The sequence below is a fragment of the Mustelus asterias genome, unplaced genomic scaffold, assembly GCF_964213995.1.
Source record: "Mustelus asterias unplaced genomic scaffold, sMusAst1.hap1.1 HAP1_SCAFFOLD_3061, whole genome shotgun sequence".
NCBI classification, from domain to species: Eukaryota; Metazoa; Chordata; class Chondrichthyes; order Carcharhiniformes; family Triakidae; genus Mustelus; species Mustelus asterias.
The window spans coordinates 1-14,324 of record NW_027593006.1 but is presented as its reverse complement, the minus strand read 5'-3'; the positions used below and the strand labels follow the sequence as shown (position 1 = coordinate 14,324).

Genomic DNA, 14,324 nt, shown 5'->3' with positions numbered 1-14,324 from the left:
ATCTGGGTGTATACATTCCCAAAACGAGTTGCAATAATTTGTCACACATGTGTTGAAAGTCAAAGCTTGCTGCAGTCTATCAAGGTATATATATAAAACTTGTACTTTCAGTGAATCAAAGAGGAGAAGTGAGATATTTTATTAATTCTTAGGATTTATTCTTGGACAGAACAGTGGTTAGCACTGCTGCCTCACAGCGCCAGGGACCCGGGTTCGATTCCGGCCTCGGGTGACTGTCCGTGTGGAGTTTGCACATTCTCCCCGTGTCTGCTTGGGTTTCCTCCGGGTGCTCCGGTTTCCTCCCACAGTCCAAAGGTGTGCAGGTTAGATGGATTGGCCATGCTAAATTGCCCCTTAGTGTCCAAAGTGTGCAGGTTAGGTGGATTGGCCATGCTAAATTGCCCCTTAGTGTCCAAAAATGTGCAGATTAGGTGGATTGGCCATGCTAAGTTGCCCCTTAGTGTCCAAAGATGTGCAGGTTAGGTGGATTGACCATGCTAAATTGCCCCTTAGTGTCCAAAGATGTGCAGGTTAGGTGGATTGACCATGCCAAATTGCCCCTTAGTGTCCAAAGATGTGCAGATTAGGTGGATTGGCCATGCTAAATTGCCCCTTAGTGTCCAAAGATGTGCAGGTTAGGTGGATTGACCATGCTAAATTGCCTTAGTGTCCAAAGATGTGCAGGTTAGGTGGATTGACCATGCCAAATTGCCCCTTAGTGTCCAAAAATGTGCAGATTAGGTGGATTGGCCATGCTAAATTGCCCCTTAGTGTCCAAAGATGTGCAGGTTAGGTGGATTGACCTTGTTAAATTGCCCCTTAGTGTCAGGAGGATTAGCAGGGTAAATACGTGTGGTTAGGGGGATAGGGCCTGGGTTGGATTGTTGCCGGTGCAGGCTTGACGGGCTGAATGGCCTCCTCCTGTTCTGTAGGGATAACTCTCTGAGTGAACTGTAACATGCATCAGCACACAGAGCACTATCATTGACTCTCTCTTCTCCCTGCCCTGATGATTGGCTTTGAAAACCTCTTGCTTATTTTGTTTAATCAGAGACACCTTTAATGTCACAACCCGCTCCCCGTAAAGCAAATAAAGGTGGATTTACTTTTATACAGCACCTTTCCCAAATTCGGAACATTGCAAGCCCTGATCCAAGTGCATTAAACTAAAGGGAGTAGATGTACACTTCACCACAATGCTGAGAGAGAGATGGTGTGGTCAAGTGTTTCACTTGTGCGGCATGGTGGGCACAGTGGTTAGCACTGCTGCCTCACAGCGCCAGGGACCCGGGTTCAATTCCCGGCTCGGGTCACTGTCTATGTGGAGTCTGCACGTTCTCCCCGTGTCTGCGTGGGTTTCCTCCGGGTGCTCCGGTTTCCTCCCACAGTCCGAATGACGTGCTGGTTAGGGTGCATTGGCCATGCTAAATTCTCCCTCAGTGTACCCGAACAGGCGCTGGAGTGTGGCGACGAGGGGATTTTCACAGTAACTTCATTGCAGTGTTAATGTAAGCCAACTTGTGACACGAATAAATAAACTTTAACTTTACTTTAAGACTTTATCTCTGTTATACTCAGATAGCTGAATGTAAACAAATGCTGCTTAAAGCCTCCCTCATAACAATCACATTTACCATTTCTTTCTGTAGGAGACCCCGAATCTTTTGCTGCCCCAGGACCCCAAAAGACCCCTTCCCGCGTTAGTCTTCAGCTGCCAGGTGGGGGTTGGCAGGACGAGTTTAGCGATGATTCTGGGAACCTTGGTGATGTGCCACAGGAAAGGCTTCCCTGAGAAATGGGGGTGAGTGGACACTTTTTTTCTTGAGTAGAAATTGGAGCCAAAACCGCGAACTTAACCAGAATGTAAACGTGGGTGGGCTTTCTCTTGCCGTCCAGTTCCATCAAACTGTTTGAGGTTTCCCAAAGACTGCGCCATCTATTTTCTGGCCTACGCCTTTGGAGTTCGGATGCGTTTCCGGTGAGGCTGGAGTATTCATGGGACTTGTGGCTATTTGACGGAGGTGATGAGCTTGGTAAACTCTCTTCTCTCTTTCTTAACCTGTCCCCCTTCCCAGAGCCGACCAGGACACCGGCGTCAAGAAGAGGGAGCAATTGCAGGTTATCCGAAACTTCGTCAAGGCCCTGTCGATGGGACAACAAATTGTGGAAGAGGTCAGTGTTGGTTCTGCTCTTTGAGGGTCCAGTCATGATTTTCCAACTACTCAAGAGTTCACAGTTAGAAAATGTGTTTTAAGTCTATAAGAGAAATGTTGCTTAATTGGAACTGAAATAGTGATAAGTTAGAAGTTAAGAGTTGTTTCTTTTCATGTTTAAAGATTGTTCACCAGTTAAGAGTTAAACTGTTTCATTTTGTTGTGAGGTATATTTAAATTGTGTAATGAATAAAGCTTGTTTTGATACAGAGATCCCTAATTTGTGAGCAGAATCACTCCTGAGGTAAAATACTGAGAGGCCTGGATAGAGTGGACGTGGAGAGAATGTTTCCACTACTGGGAGAGACTAGAATCCGAGGGCACAACCTCAGAGTGAAGGGACACTCCTTTAAAACTGAGATGAGGAGGAATTTCTTCAGCCAGAGAGTGGTGAATCTGTGGAACTCTTTGCTGCAGTAGACTTAGAGGCCAGGTCATTGAGTGTCTTTAAGACAGAGGTAGATAGGTTCTTGATTAATAAGGGGATCAAGGGTTACGGGGAGAAGGCAGGAGAATGGGGATGAGGAGCGTATCAGCCATGATTGAATGGCAGAGCAGACGCGATGGGCCAAATGGCCTAAATATGCTCCTATGTCTTATGGTCCTATGGTCTCACATTAATGCCAAATTGTTGGTGTCTAGTCTGGCCTCATAGTATACCTTGGGATTTCTGATCTGGCATCTTGACAAAGCCACCAACCACGCTCTGGAATGTACTCCTTCAACTCTCTTAATCTTTTAAAAATCTACTCCATTTTGAAAAACCCTCCTAATCTTACCTCCTTTGACTTTAGCGTATGTTTACCTTCCACCTCTTGTGATGCGGCCCATCCCATATCCCAAAAAATCCAGCGATGTGAGCCTTGAAAATACTCAACAACTGTAAATCCACTGCACTTTCAGTGACGCTTTCCAAAGACTGTGGATGGCACGGTGGCACAGTGGTTAGCACTGCTGCCTCACAGCGCCAGGGACCCATGTTCGATTCCCGGCTTGGGTCTGTGTGGAGTTAGCACATTCTCCCCGTGTCTGCGTGGGTTTCCTCCGGGTGCTCCGGCTTCCTCCCACACTCCAAAGCTGTGCGGGTTAATAAGAACATAAGAAATAGGAGCAGCCCCTCGAGCCTGCCCCGCCATTCAACAAGATCATGGCTGATCTGAAGCGAATCAGTTCCACTTACCCGCCTGCTCCCTTAATTCCCTTATCGATCAGAAATCTATCTACCCGTGATTTAAACATATTCAACGAGGTAGCCTCCACCACTTCAATGGGCAGAGAATTCCAGAGATTCACTACCCTCTGAGAGAAGAAGTTCCCCCCCAACTCTGTTCTGAACCGGCCCCCACTTCGGCGGACTGGCTATGCTAAATTGCCCCTTGGTGTCCGAAGATGTGCAGGTTAGCTGGGTTGGCCATGTTAAACTGCCCCTTAGTGTCGGGGGGACTAGCTAGGGTAAATGCATGGGGTTCTGGGGATAGGGCCTGGGTGGGATTGTGGTCGGTGCAGACTCGATGGGCCGAACGGCCTCCTTCTGCACTGTAGGGATTCTATGATTCACGAGTATCCAAGATGGCACCGGAGTGAGGCGACTTCTTGCGAGCTGTGCCCAGCATACCTTCTAATTCTATCTTTTACTCTCGTTCTATGCTTCTAAGGGCGGATTTCTCCAGCCGTGTTGGTCTCAAAGCTGGAAATTGCTGCCTGACCATCAATGGCGTTGTCCGCAACCCGTCCGCTGAAAATCCAGCGGCGGCGGAATGGGAGAATTCTGACCTAAAACTTTATTCTAACTCTTGTATCAATGACTGTAACATTCTGCACTCTCTCCTCCTCCATGTCTGTATCCCGCTCAAGAAACAATACTTTTCACTGTATACTCATATATGTAACAATAATAAATCAAATCAAATCAATATCAGTCAGTGGACTGAAGAAATTTCTCCCCATCTCCACTCTAAATGGGCTGCAATGAATGGAAATTGGCATTTATTCTTGTTTACCATGATCCGGGTGGGATCCGCCACTGGGACATTTAGCAAGTTGACACAAATTCTTCCAGGTCCATCACCACCTTCCCTTCAATGGACTCTAGAAAGTGTAAAGGTAAAGTCACCATTTTGATTTGGTTTGATTTATTATTGTCACATGTGTTGGGATACAGTGAAAAATATTGCTTCTTGCGCCCTATAAGGACAAAGCATACCGTTCATAGAGTACATAGGGGAGAAGGAAAGGAGAGAGTGCAGAATGTAGTGTTACGGTCATAGCTAGGGTGCAGAGAAAGATCACCTTAGTGCGAGGTAGGTCCATTCAAAAGTCTGATGGCAGCAGGGAAGCTGTTCTTGAGTCAGTTGGTACGTGACCTCAGACTTTTGTATCTTTTTCCCGGAAGAAGGTGGAAGAGAGAATGTTCGGGATGCGTGGGGTCCTTATTTATGCTGGCCGCTTTTCCGAGGCAGTGGGAAGTGTAGACGGAGTCAATGGGTGGGAGGGTGGTTTGTGTGATGGACTGGGTTACATTCACGACCCTTTGTAGTTTCTTGTGGTCTTGGTCAGAGCAGGAGCCATACCAAGCACAGTCCCAGATAACCATAGGCTGCTCTCTCCTTTGAGGTGGGGGAGAGCTGACTGGTGGTGATTTAACCTGAGGGTCACCACACCTCAGGCAAGAGGCCTGAGGCAAGAATAACCTCAGCCGGTACGGGAATTGAACCCACGCTGTTAGCGTCGTTCAGCATCACTAACCAGCTGCCCAGCCAACTGAGCTAAATCGACTCTCCCATTTGTGTGATTGGGGTTGAATTTTCCACCCATCTTCCTGCCAGCGGGGTCTTCCAGTCCCGCCAATGGCAAAAACCCCCTTGGCGGGTTCCCCAGCCACATGGCTGGCGGACCAGGTTAGGTGGATTGGCAGGGTAAACAAGTGGGGTTACAGGGATAGGGTGGGATTGCTGTCAGTGCAGACTCGATGGGCTGAATGGCCTCCTTCTGCACTGTAGGGATTCTCTGATTCTCTCTGATATGGGGGGAAAGATGGGGGTCAAGATATTGAATTTGATGATCAGCCATGATCAAAATGAATGGCGGAGCAGGCTTGAAGGGCCGAATGGCCTCCTCCTGCTTCTAGTTTCTATGTTATGAGGTCGGGCGGCACGGTAGCACAGTGGGCGGCACGGTGGCACAGTGGTTAGCACTGCTGCTTCACAGCTCCAGGGACCTGGGTTCGATTCCCGGCTTGGGTCACTGTCTGTGTGGAGTTTGCACATTCTCTTCGTGTCTGCGTGGGTTTCCTCCGGGTGCTCCGGTTTCCTCCCACAGTCCAAAGATCTGCGGGTTAGGTTGATTGGCCATGCTAAAATTGCCCTTAGTGTCCTGTGATGCGTAGGTTAGAGGGATTAATGGGTAAATATGTAGGGATATGGGGGTAGGGCCTGGGTGGGATTGTGGTCGGTGCAGACTCGATGGGCCGAATGGCCTCTCTCTGTGCTGTAGGGTTTCTAAGATTCTAAGATCTGCTCCCTGACAGCTCGCTATATTGACAGATCTTATTGAACCATGGAGTCCTTGAGGTGCCCAGATTCCATCATTGATCTGGGTTTAGTTAGTTTGCTTTTGGAGGGGACATTATGGTTATCTCCAGGAATCTCCTTCTTGCTGTCCAACATGGATCTGGAATCCGGGTCAAACCGGCCGCTCACACTCGGTCGAGGCTCACGCACGAACCTGGGCTCTCTCGCGTTGTGGTACCATCAGGTCAAGGGGCAGGCAAGGAGCGCAGACTGCAGTGAGCGAGGACTGAACCAATGTCTCACCTCGCTTGTGTTTCCCCCCCCCCCCCCCCCCCCCCTCGGTCAGGTGGACACGGCCATCGCACTCTGCTCTGAAATGCAGGACGTTAAAGAAGCAATCTACGAATACAAGCAGAAACTGGAGAGCATCGGGGAGAACGAGCAGGTTCAGGTAAGTGAGTTGCCGTGGAAACTCAGGGATTGGCGGGGGGTGGGTGGCAGGAGGATGGGGAAGGGTTGCAAGGCAGCAATCCAGTTGCCGATGCTATCATGGAATCTTTACAGTACAGAAAGAGGCCATTCGGCCCATCAGCTCTGCCCTGACTTTCTAACAGAGCATTTTACCCAGGTCCTTCCCCTGCCCCATCCCGGTAAACATGGCCAATCCACCTAATCTACACATCCTTGGACACGAAGGGGAATTTAGCATGGCCAATCCACCTAACCTGCACATCTTTGGACACTAAGGGGCAATTCAGTATGGCCAATCCATCTAACCTGCACATCTTTGGACACTAAGGGGCAATTCAGTCTGGCCAATCCACCTAACCTGCACATCTTTGGACACTAAGGGGCAATTCAGTATGGCCAATTCACCTAACCTGCACATCTTTGGACACTAAGGGGCAATTCAGAATGGCCAATCCACCTAACCTGCACATCTTTGGACACTAAGGGGCAATTCAGTATGGCCAATCCATCTAACCTGCACATCTTTGGACACTAAGGGGCAATTTAGCATGGCCAATTCACCTAACCTGCACATCTTTGGACACTAAGGGGCAATTTAGCATGGCCAATTCACCTAACGTACACAAGTAGGTTTATTGGCCATGTTAAATTCTCCCTCAGTGTACCCGAACAGGCACTGAACTGTGGCGACTAGGCGATTTTCACAGTAACTTCATTGCAGTAAGTCTACTTGTGACACTAATATATAAATAAGTATTAACACTACAATAAAGTTACTGTGAAAATCCCCTAGTTGCCACACTCCAGCGCCTGTTCGGGTACACTGAGGGTGAACTTAGCATGGCCAATGCATCTAACCAGCGCGTCTTTCAGACTGTGGGAGGAAACCGGAGCACCCGGAAGAAACCCACGCAGACACGGGGAGAATGTGCAGACTCCGCACAGACAGTGACCCGAGCCGGGAATCGAACCTGGGTCCCTGGGCGCTGTGAGGCAGCAGTGCTAACCACTGTGCCACCGTGCCAACCCCTCAGAGGTAAGGGGTTTCAAGTCATGCCACAGGCCATGGCAGCTAGACCACTCTTGGGTCAGTGTGTGATTGTGCACTGCCCAGTGTTGACCTGAGTCATGTCGGCTCCCCCCGCCCCCCATCTTCATCCGGTGGGGCAAAGGTTGGGAATTCAAATTGACCAACGTTCCATTAGCCCTGCGGAAAATCGGCCAAGGGCGTGAAATAAAGGAAACCCTCGGGAGAACGTTGAGGTGTTGGTGCGACTGGTTGGTGAATCGATTGGAGGAGTTGAGGCTGATGGCTTTGGGGAGGGGAGGACAAGAAGGGGTTTGATTAAGGTGTTCACAGTCATGGGGGGGGGGGGGGGGGGGGGGGGGTGGGTGGGGGTGGGGGGGGGGGAGTGGAAAGGAAGAAACCGTATTAGTGGTGTACCGCAAGGATCTGTTTTGGGGCCACTGCTGTTTGTCATTTTTATTAATGACCTGGATGAGGGCGTAGAAGGATGGGTTAGTAAATTTGCGGATGACACTAAAGTCGGTGGAGTTGTAGACAGTGCGGAGGGAAGTGGCAGGTTACAGAGGGACATAGATAAGCTGCAGAGCTGGGCTGAGAGGTGGCAAATGGAGTTTAATGCGGAAAAGTGTGAGGTGATTCACTTTGGAAGGAGTAACAGGAATACAGAGTACTGGGCTAATGGTAAGATACTTGGTAGTGTGGATGAACAGAGGGATCTGGGTGTCCATGTGCATAGATCCCTGAAAGTTGGCACCCAGGTTGATAGGGTTGTTAAGAAGGCGTACAATGTGTTAGCTTTTATTGGTAGAGGGATTGAGTTTCGGAGCCAAGAGGTCATGCTGCCACTGTACAAAACTCTGGTGCGGCCGCATTTGGAGTATTGCGTACAGTTCTGGTCGCCGTATCATAGGAAAGATGTGGAAGTGTTGGAAAGGGTGCAGAGGAGATTTACCAGGATGTTGCCTGGTATGGTGGGAAAATCGTATGAGGAAAGGCTGAGGGGCTTGAGGTTGTTTTCGTTAGAGAGAAGAAGGTTCAGAGGTGACTTAATAGAGGCATACAAGATGATCAGAGGATTAGATAGGGTGGATAGTGAGAGCCTTTTTCCTCGGATGGTGATGGCTAGCACGAGGGGACATAGCTTTAAATTGAGGGGTGAGAGATATAGGACAGATGTTAGAGGTAGGTTCTTTACTCAGAGAGTAGTAGGGCGTGGAATGCCCTGCCTGCAGCAGTAGTGGACTCGTCAACGTTGAGAGCATTCAAATGGTTATTGGATAAACATATGGATGATATTGGAATAGTGTAGATTAGAGGGGCTTTAGATTGGTTCCACTGGTCGGCGCAACATCGAGGGCCGAAGGGCCTGTACTGCGCTGTAATGTTCTATGTTCTATGTTCCCATGATCCTGTTGGTGGAGAACCGGGGTGGGGTAAAATTCTAACCCATGTCCTGTGACTGTGTCGTGTTTATGTCACTGGACTGGGAAGGCTCATGTTCTGGGGACACGGGTTCAAATCCCACCACGGCAGCTGGTGGAATTTAACTTCAAGGAGTAAAATTGGCAATATAAAGCTCATCTCAGTAATGGTGAGTTTGCACGTTCTCCCCGTGTCTGCGTGGGTTTCCTCCGGGTGCTCCGGTTTCCTCCCACGCTCCAAAGATGTGCGGGTTAGGTGGATTGGCCGCAATAAATTGACCCTCGTGTTAGGGGTTAGCAGGGTAAATATGTGGGGTTACGGGGATAGGGCCTGGGTGGGATTGTGGTCGGTGCAGACTCGATGGGCCGAATGGCCTCCTTCTGCACTGTAGGGATTCTATGATTCTATCTTGCAAAGTTCCCTCACCGGCAACGTAAATTCTGATGGAGCTGAGGCTGGAATGATATTCAAATGAGACATTACGGAGATAAAGGTAGAAAAGCTCTTCCACACAGTGAAAGGAGGTCTTGTGGCGCAGTGGGTTAACGACCCTCCCTCTGAGCCAGAAGCTCCGGGTTCGAGTCCCACCCCAGGACCTGACGGCCAAGGAAGGTGTGTTCATGACGCGGCCAAACAGGTTGAGTGTCAACTTGTAAATCCTTCCAAACACGCCAATGGCTGGCGGTGAGAGTGAGAGAGACTCCTGGTCAGCCACGCTTGATGTGGAGTGGCTCCCCCTCAAGCTATAGCCCCCTGGCAACAGACTAGCGAACTGTTCCGGGAATTGCGGGCTATGGAAAGAGGTGGAAGGTCTCAGTGCGCCACTCGATGTGAGATTGGAATTGGAACGGTATAAAACTCTCATCCTTTGAGAAGTGTGTATTACCTAGCATGCTGTGGGCATTGCCAAGATATAATCACCATTCTATTATCAAATCTGAATATTAAAAGGGTCTAATTAGAAGCAGCTTTTGTTGAAAGAATGAGACCACACTTGAAAATCCCCATTAAAATTTACCATCATCTTCTGGGCATTGTCCAATGAATCACTTTGCTGACAATGAGCTTAGTGCACCTGCTAGCATATAACATTTCCACGCTGACCAAATCATTCATGCCAGCCTCAGCTTCCCCGAAAGCGCGCTCACCGGGAATCTGCACCATTCACCTCTCTCTCCCCCCGTCCCGTCCCCCCACCTTTTTTTCTCTCCTCCTGTCCCCCCAGCCCCTCTCTCTCTCTCCCCCCCCCCCGTCCCTCCTTTCCATCTCTCCCCCGTCCCTCCATCTCCCCCTCTCTCGCTTTCTCTCTCCCCTCTTTCCAGTCCCCCTGGTCCCTCTCTCTCTCCCTCTCCAATCACCCCCGTCCTCTCTCTCTTTCTCTCCCCCTCTCTCTCCAGTCCCCCCGGCTGGTCTCTCTCTATCCCCTTCTCCTCACCCCTCTCTCCCTCCCGTCCCCTCTGCCTTTCTCCCTCATTCACATCCCCCTTTCTTTTTCTCCCTCAGCCCCCGTATCTGGTGGCGTTTGAGTGAACACCACAGCGGCACTCGCGTCGGCGTTCAAGGACTTGGGAGACCTTTAGTTCTTTGCTAAAGTCATTGAAGTTTTGTTTGATTTTGTTTTGGTGGGTGGGGGTGATATTGTTGTAGAGAGAGAGAGAGAGGTAGGGAAGCTGGTTAAATGTTCCTACAAATAGGCAGCGGTAAAATGGCCACCTTTCATACCTTGCACGTCTGGTCCAAACCAATTCCCGTATCTGGGGTCTCCAACAAAGAACAACAAAGAACAACAAAGAACAGTACAGCACAGGAAACAGGCCCTTCGGCCCTCCAAGCCTGTGCCGCTCCTTGGTCCAACTAGACCAATCGTTTGTATCCCTCCATTCCCAGGCTGTTCATGTGACTATCCAGGTAAGTCTTAAACGATGTCAGCGTGCCTGCCTCCACCACCCTACTTGGCAGCGCATTCCAGGCCCCCACCACCCTCTGTGTAAAAAACGTCCCTCTGATGTCTGAGTTGAAGAATTGGATGATTGAAGTATTAACCAAACGCTGTACTCTCAGTAGCAATTGAAGTGAAGCCATGGGGGTGTCACTAACCAGCCCCTGTGCTTTGGTGACCCACACGCCCCTACCCGTGTCCATGTTTCCAGAAAGCTCTCAGCCCCCCACTGTGGACCACCTTCATTGTAACCTCATCCCGTTGGCCCCTCTAGTCCGGGCCAAGAGGCAGAGGTGTCATCTACCGATTGGACCAGTGCCCCACTTTCAGTTGTAGAATGAATGAAGGTGCCTCCCTGAGGAAGTGCAGCAGGAGTGGCTGAGAGTGCATATCCGCATCAGGGACAGGTCAGTGCTTCCACTGAAAAGCCTTCCTTTGAGCAGGTCACTGAATCTTTAGTGATATTTTCAATGAAGGAGGGGTGTGAACAAAGTGGGGGGTACACACTGGGCTGGTGTCTTCGATTCTGGCTTTGCTTCGAGTGAATGTAATCTCGGAACTAAGCTAATTTCCAAGGCATGTCCTACCCACGTGTTGCTCAGTCCCTGCTGGTCCAAATGCAAGCTGTTGGGTGAATCTTCGAGGGCCGGAGATGGGCACTTGCTGTACGTGAGTCCGCAAGGTGTGGAATTCCACAGCGTGACTGCCTTGGGGGTGGCACAGTGGGTTGGCACTGCTGCCTCATGGCGCCAGGGACCCGGGTTCAATTCCCGGCTTGGGTCACTGTCTGTGCGGAGTCTGCACGTTCTCCCCGTGTCTGCGTGGGTTTCCGCCGGGTGCTCCGGTTTCCTCCCACAGTCCGAAAGATGTATGGGTTAGGTGGATTGGCCGTGCTAAATTGACCTGAGTGTCAGGGGAATTAACAGGGTAAATATGTGGGGTTACAGGAATAGGGCCAGGATGGGATTGTGGTTGATGCAGACTCGATGGGCTGAATGGCCTCCTTCTGCACTGGAGGAATTCTATGATTCACAACAAGAAATGATGAATCCCTTTTGTAATTCACCATCAGAGATGAGCGGGTCACTCCACGCCCTGCGGCAGGGAGAGGCCGCACTGCCAAGTGATCCGATTCCTGGTTCTCTCTTCCCTGATTTAGAATCTCCATCCCAATAAAAACTGAGAGAAAACCGAAACCGGGACCTTTTCACCAGCGCCGTGTTCCCTGGTGGGCGGCACGGTGGTTAGCACTGCTGCCTCACAGCGCCATGGACACGGGTTTGATTCCCAGCTTGGGTCACTGTCTGTGCGGAGTCTGCATGTTCTCCCCGTGTCTGCGTGGGTTTCCTCCGGGTGCTCCGGTTTCCTCCCACACTCCAAAGATGTGCGTGTTAGGTTGATTGGCCGTGCTTAATTGCCCCTAGTGACAGAGGGATTAGCTAGGGTAAATACATGGGGATAGGGCCTGGGTGGGATTGTGGTCAGTGCAGACTCGATGGGCTGAATGGCCTCCTTCTGCACTGTAGGATTCTATGATTTGTGATTAGTCGGCAGGCATGGGCAGTGGAGATGGCTCCCCCTCACCTTCCACCCCCTCCCCCCGGCCAATGGTAACCCGCCCTGGGTAAGGTCAGCCCTTATGGGTGTTTTAAATACACGAGGCGGTGAATTCTACAGTTTGGTTCTTCTGTCGCTGGACTGAGTTCACAGGGTCAGCGAGTTCAATGCGTCGCCCGCGTGGTGTTCCCACGGATATTGGACCAGGAAAATTGCCTTATCGAGGATACTAGGATACCAAATCACTCGAAAATTCCCCATCACAGTTGATGCTCCCAACCCGTTTGGATGTCTGAACCTGTATTCAAAGAATCTTAGAACAACCACAGTACTGAAGGAGGCCATTCAGCCCATTCTGTCTTTCTCAGCCTTGAACATACATGGCTGGCATGGACAAGTTGGGCCGAAGGGCCTGTTTCCATGCTGTAAACCTCTCGGACTCTATACTTAACGACCAAGCCTCGACAGCCCGCTGCGGTAAAGAATTCCACAGATTTACGACCCTCTGAGAGAAGAAATTCCTCCCAATCTCTGAGATTGTGCCCTCTGGTCCTAGAATTTTTTAAAGTTTATTTATTAATGTCACAAATAGGCTTACATTAACACTGCAATGAAGTTACTGTGAAAATGCCCTAGTTGCCTCAATCCGGTGTCTGTTTGGGTACATTGAGGGAGAATTTAGTATGGCCAACCCACCTAACCAGCACGTCTTTTGCACTGTGGGAGGGAACCGGAGCACCCGGAGGAAATCCACGCAGACACGGGGAGAACGTGCAGACTCCGCACAGACAGTGACCCAAGCCGGGAATCGAACCCGGGTCCTTCACGCTGTAGGCGGCAGTGCTAACCACTGTGCCACTGTGCCGCCCGACTCTCCCTCAAGGGGAAACAACCTCTCAGCATCTACCCTATCGAACCCCCTGAGAATCCGATATGTCTCGATAAGGTCACCCCTCATTCTTCTAAACTCCAATGAGCACAGTCCCAACTTACTCAACCTCTCCCCATAAGAAAAGTCCCTCCGTGTGCGGAAACATTGGGCACCATCTTACCACCCGTTCATGCCACGCTCCCGCTGCAGCGAAGTCGGTGAATTAGGCGGCCAACCAAATCTCGGTTCACCGCGGCGGGAATGGGAAAATCCCGCCGGTGTGAACGGTGGTAAGATTCCGGACTGGGTCCTTTGGCTGAAAGGGAGACTGAGGGCCCTCTGAGGTTGTGGCTTGCCACATTAATGTCCTCATGACCACCATCGCGGCCTTCCCAGCGACATGACCCTTTCCCTGAGTTCGGTGCTCAGAGAGCGTTGGCCTCTGTTTCTCCGACCTTTTCAAAGGCTTTGCAGCTATTTCTCCATTCATCCCACCTTTCTACCCACTCATTCCAATTTTGGTTGACAGATTCCCCACATCGGAAAGAAATGCATCCGCTCACAGCTTATTTTCCTGTGATTTTTATCCTGTTTAGGGCAACAGCACCAAAGAATATTTTCTTCAAAGAATTCTACAGAGCACGGAGTGTTATTTCTACCTGGTCGCATTTAACTACTATCTTCATGAGCAGGTGAGGGAGCTATCTCTGTGTGTGTGTGTGTGGGATTTGGATATTGGCTGAGGTCAGGGATAATAGAAGCTTCAGGGCTGATCTTTCCAATGGGAATCCGGATTCTGGGAGCTGTTGTATCAGAGGGGAATTAAAATTGAGACAGATACTCACTCCAGGAGCAGGAGCCATAGAGCTCACTCCCCCAACCTCCTTCACCTCATCCTTGCCTCAGTTAGTCCAGCTCTAGGAAGCTGTTAGAATCCCTAAAGTGCAGAAGGAGGCCATTCGGCCCATCGAGTCTGTACCGACCACAATCCCAACCAGGCCCTATCTCCGTAACCCCACACATTTACCCTGCTAACCCCCCTGACACTAGGGTCAATTTAGCACGCCCAATCAAACGAACCCATCTTTAGAGGGTGGGAGGAAACCGGAGCACCCGGAGGAAACCCACGCAGACACGGGGAGAATGTGCAGACTCCGCACAGACAGTAACCCAAGCCGGAAATCGAACCCAGGTCCCCGGCGCTGTGAGGCAGCAGTGCTAACCACTGTGCCACCGTGCTGGGTTCGGATATGAGGAAGACAGCCCAAAGTCTGTTCACACAGGAACTGCACATTCACACATATGTACCCACACA

The 14,324-nt window shown here is 50.4% G+C and overlaps 1 protein-coding gene across 1 annotated transcript in view; it reads left to right on the top strand.

Annotated features, from left to right (window-relative positions):
* LOC144490242 (paladin-like) overlaps positions 1-13,701 on the top strand; it is a gene marked incomplete at both ends in the record, with an annotated part of 37,665 nt that extends 23,964 nt beyond the window's left edge. The window contains 4 exons of the mRNA XM_078208034.1: positions 1,650-1,801; positions 2,076-2,172; positions 6,069-6,173; positions 13,606-13,701. Coding sequence (XP_078064160.1) covers positions 1,650-1,801; positions 2,076-2,172; positions 6,069-6,173; positions 13,606-13,701 — 450 coding nt within the window. The remainder of the gene's footprint in view (positions 1-1,649; positions 1,802-2,075; positions 2,173-6,068; positions 6,174-13,605) is intronic.
* Between the last annotated feature and the right edge of the window lie 623 nt (positions 13,702-14,324).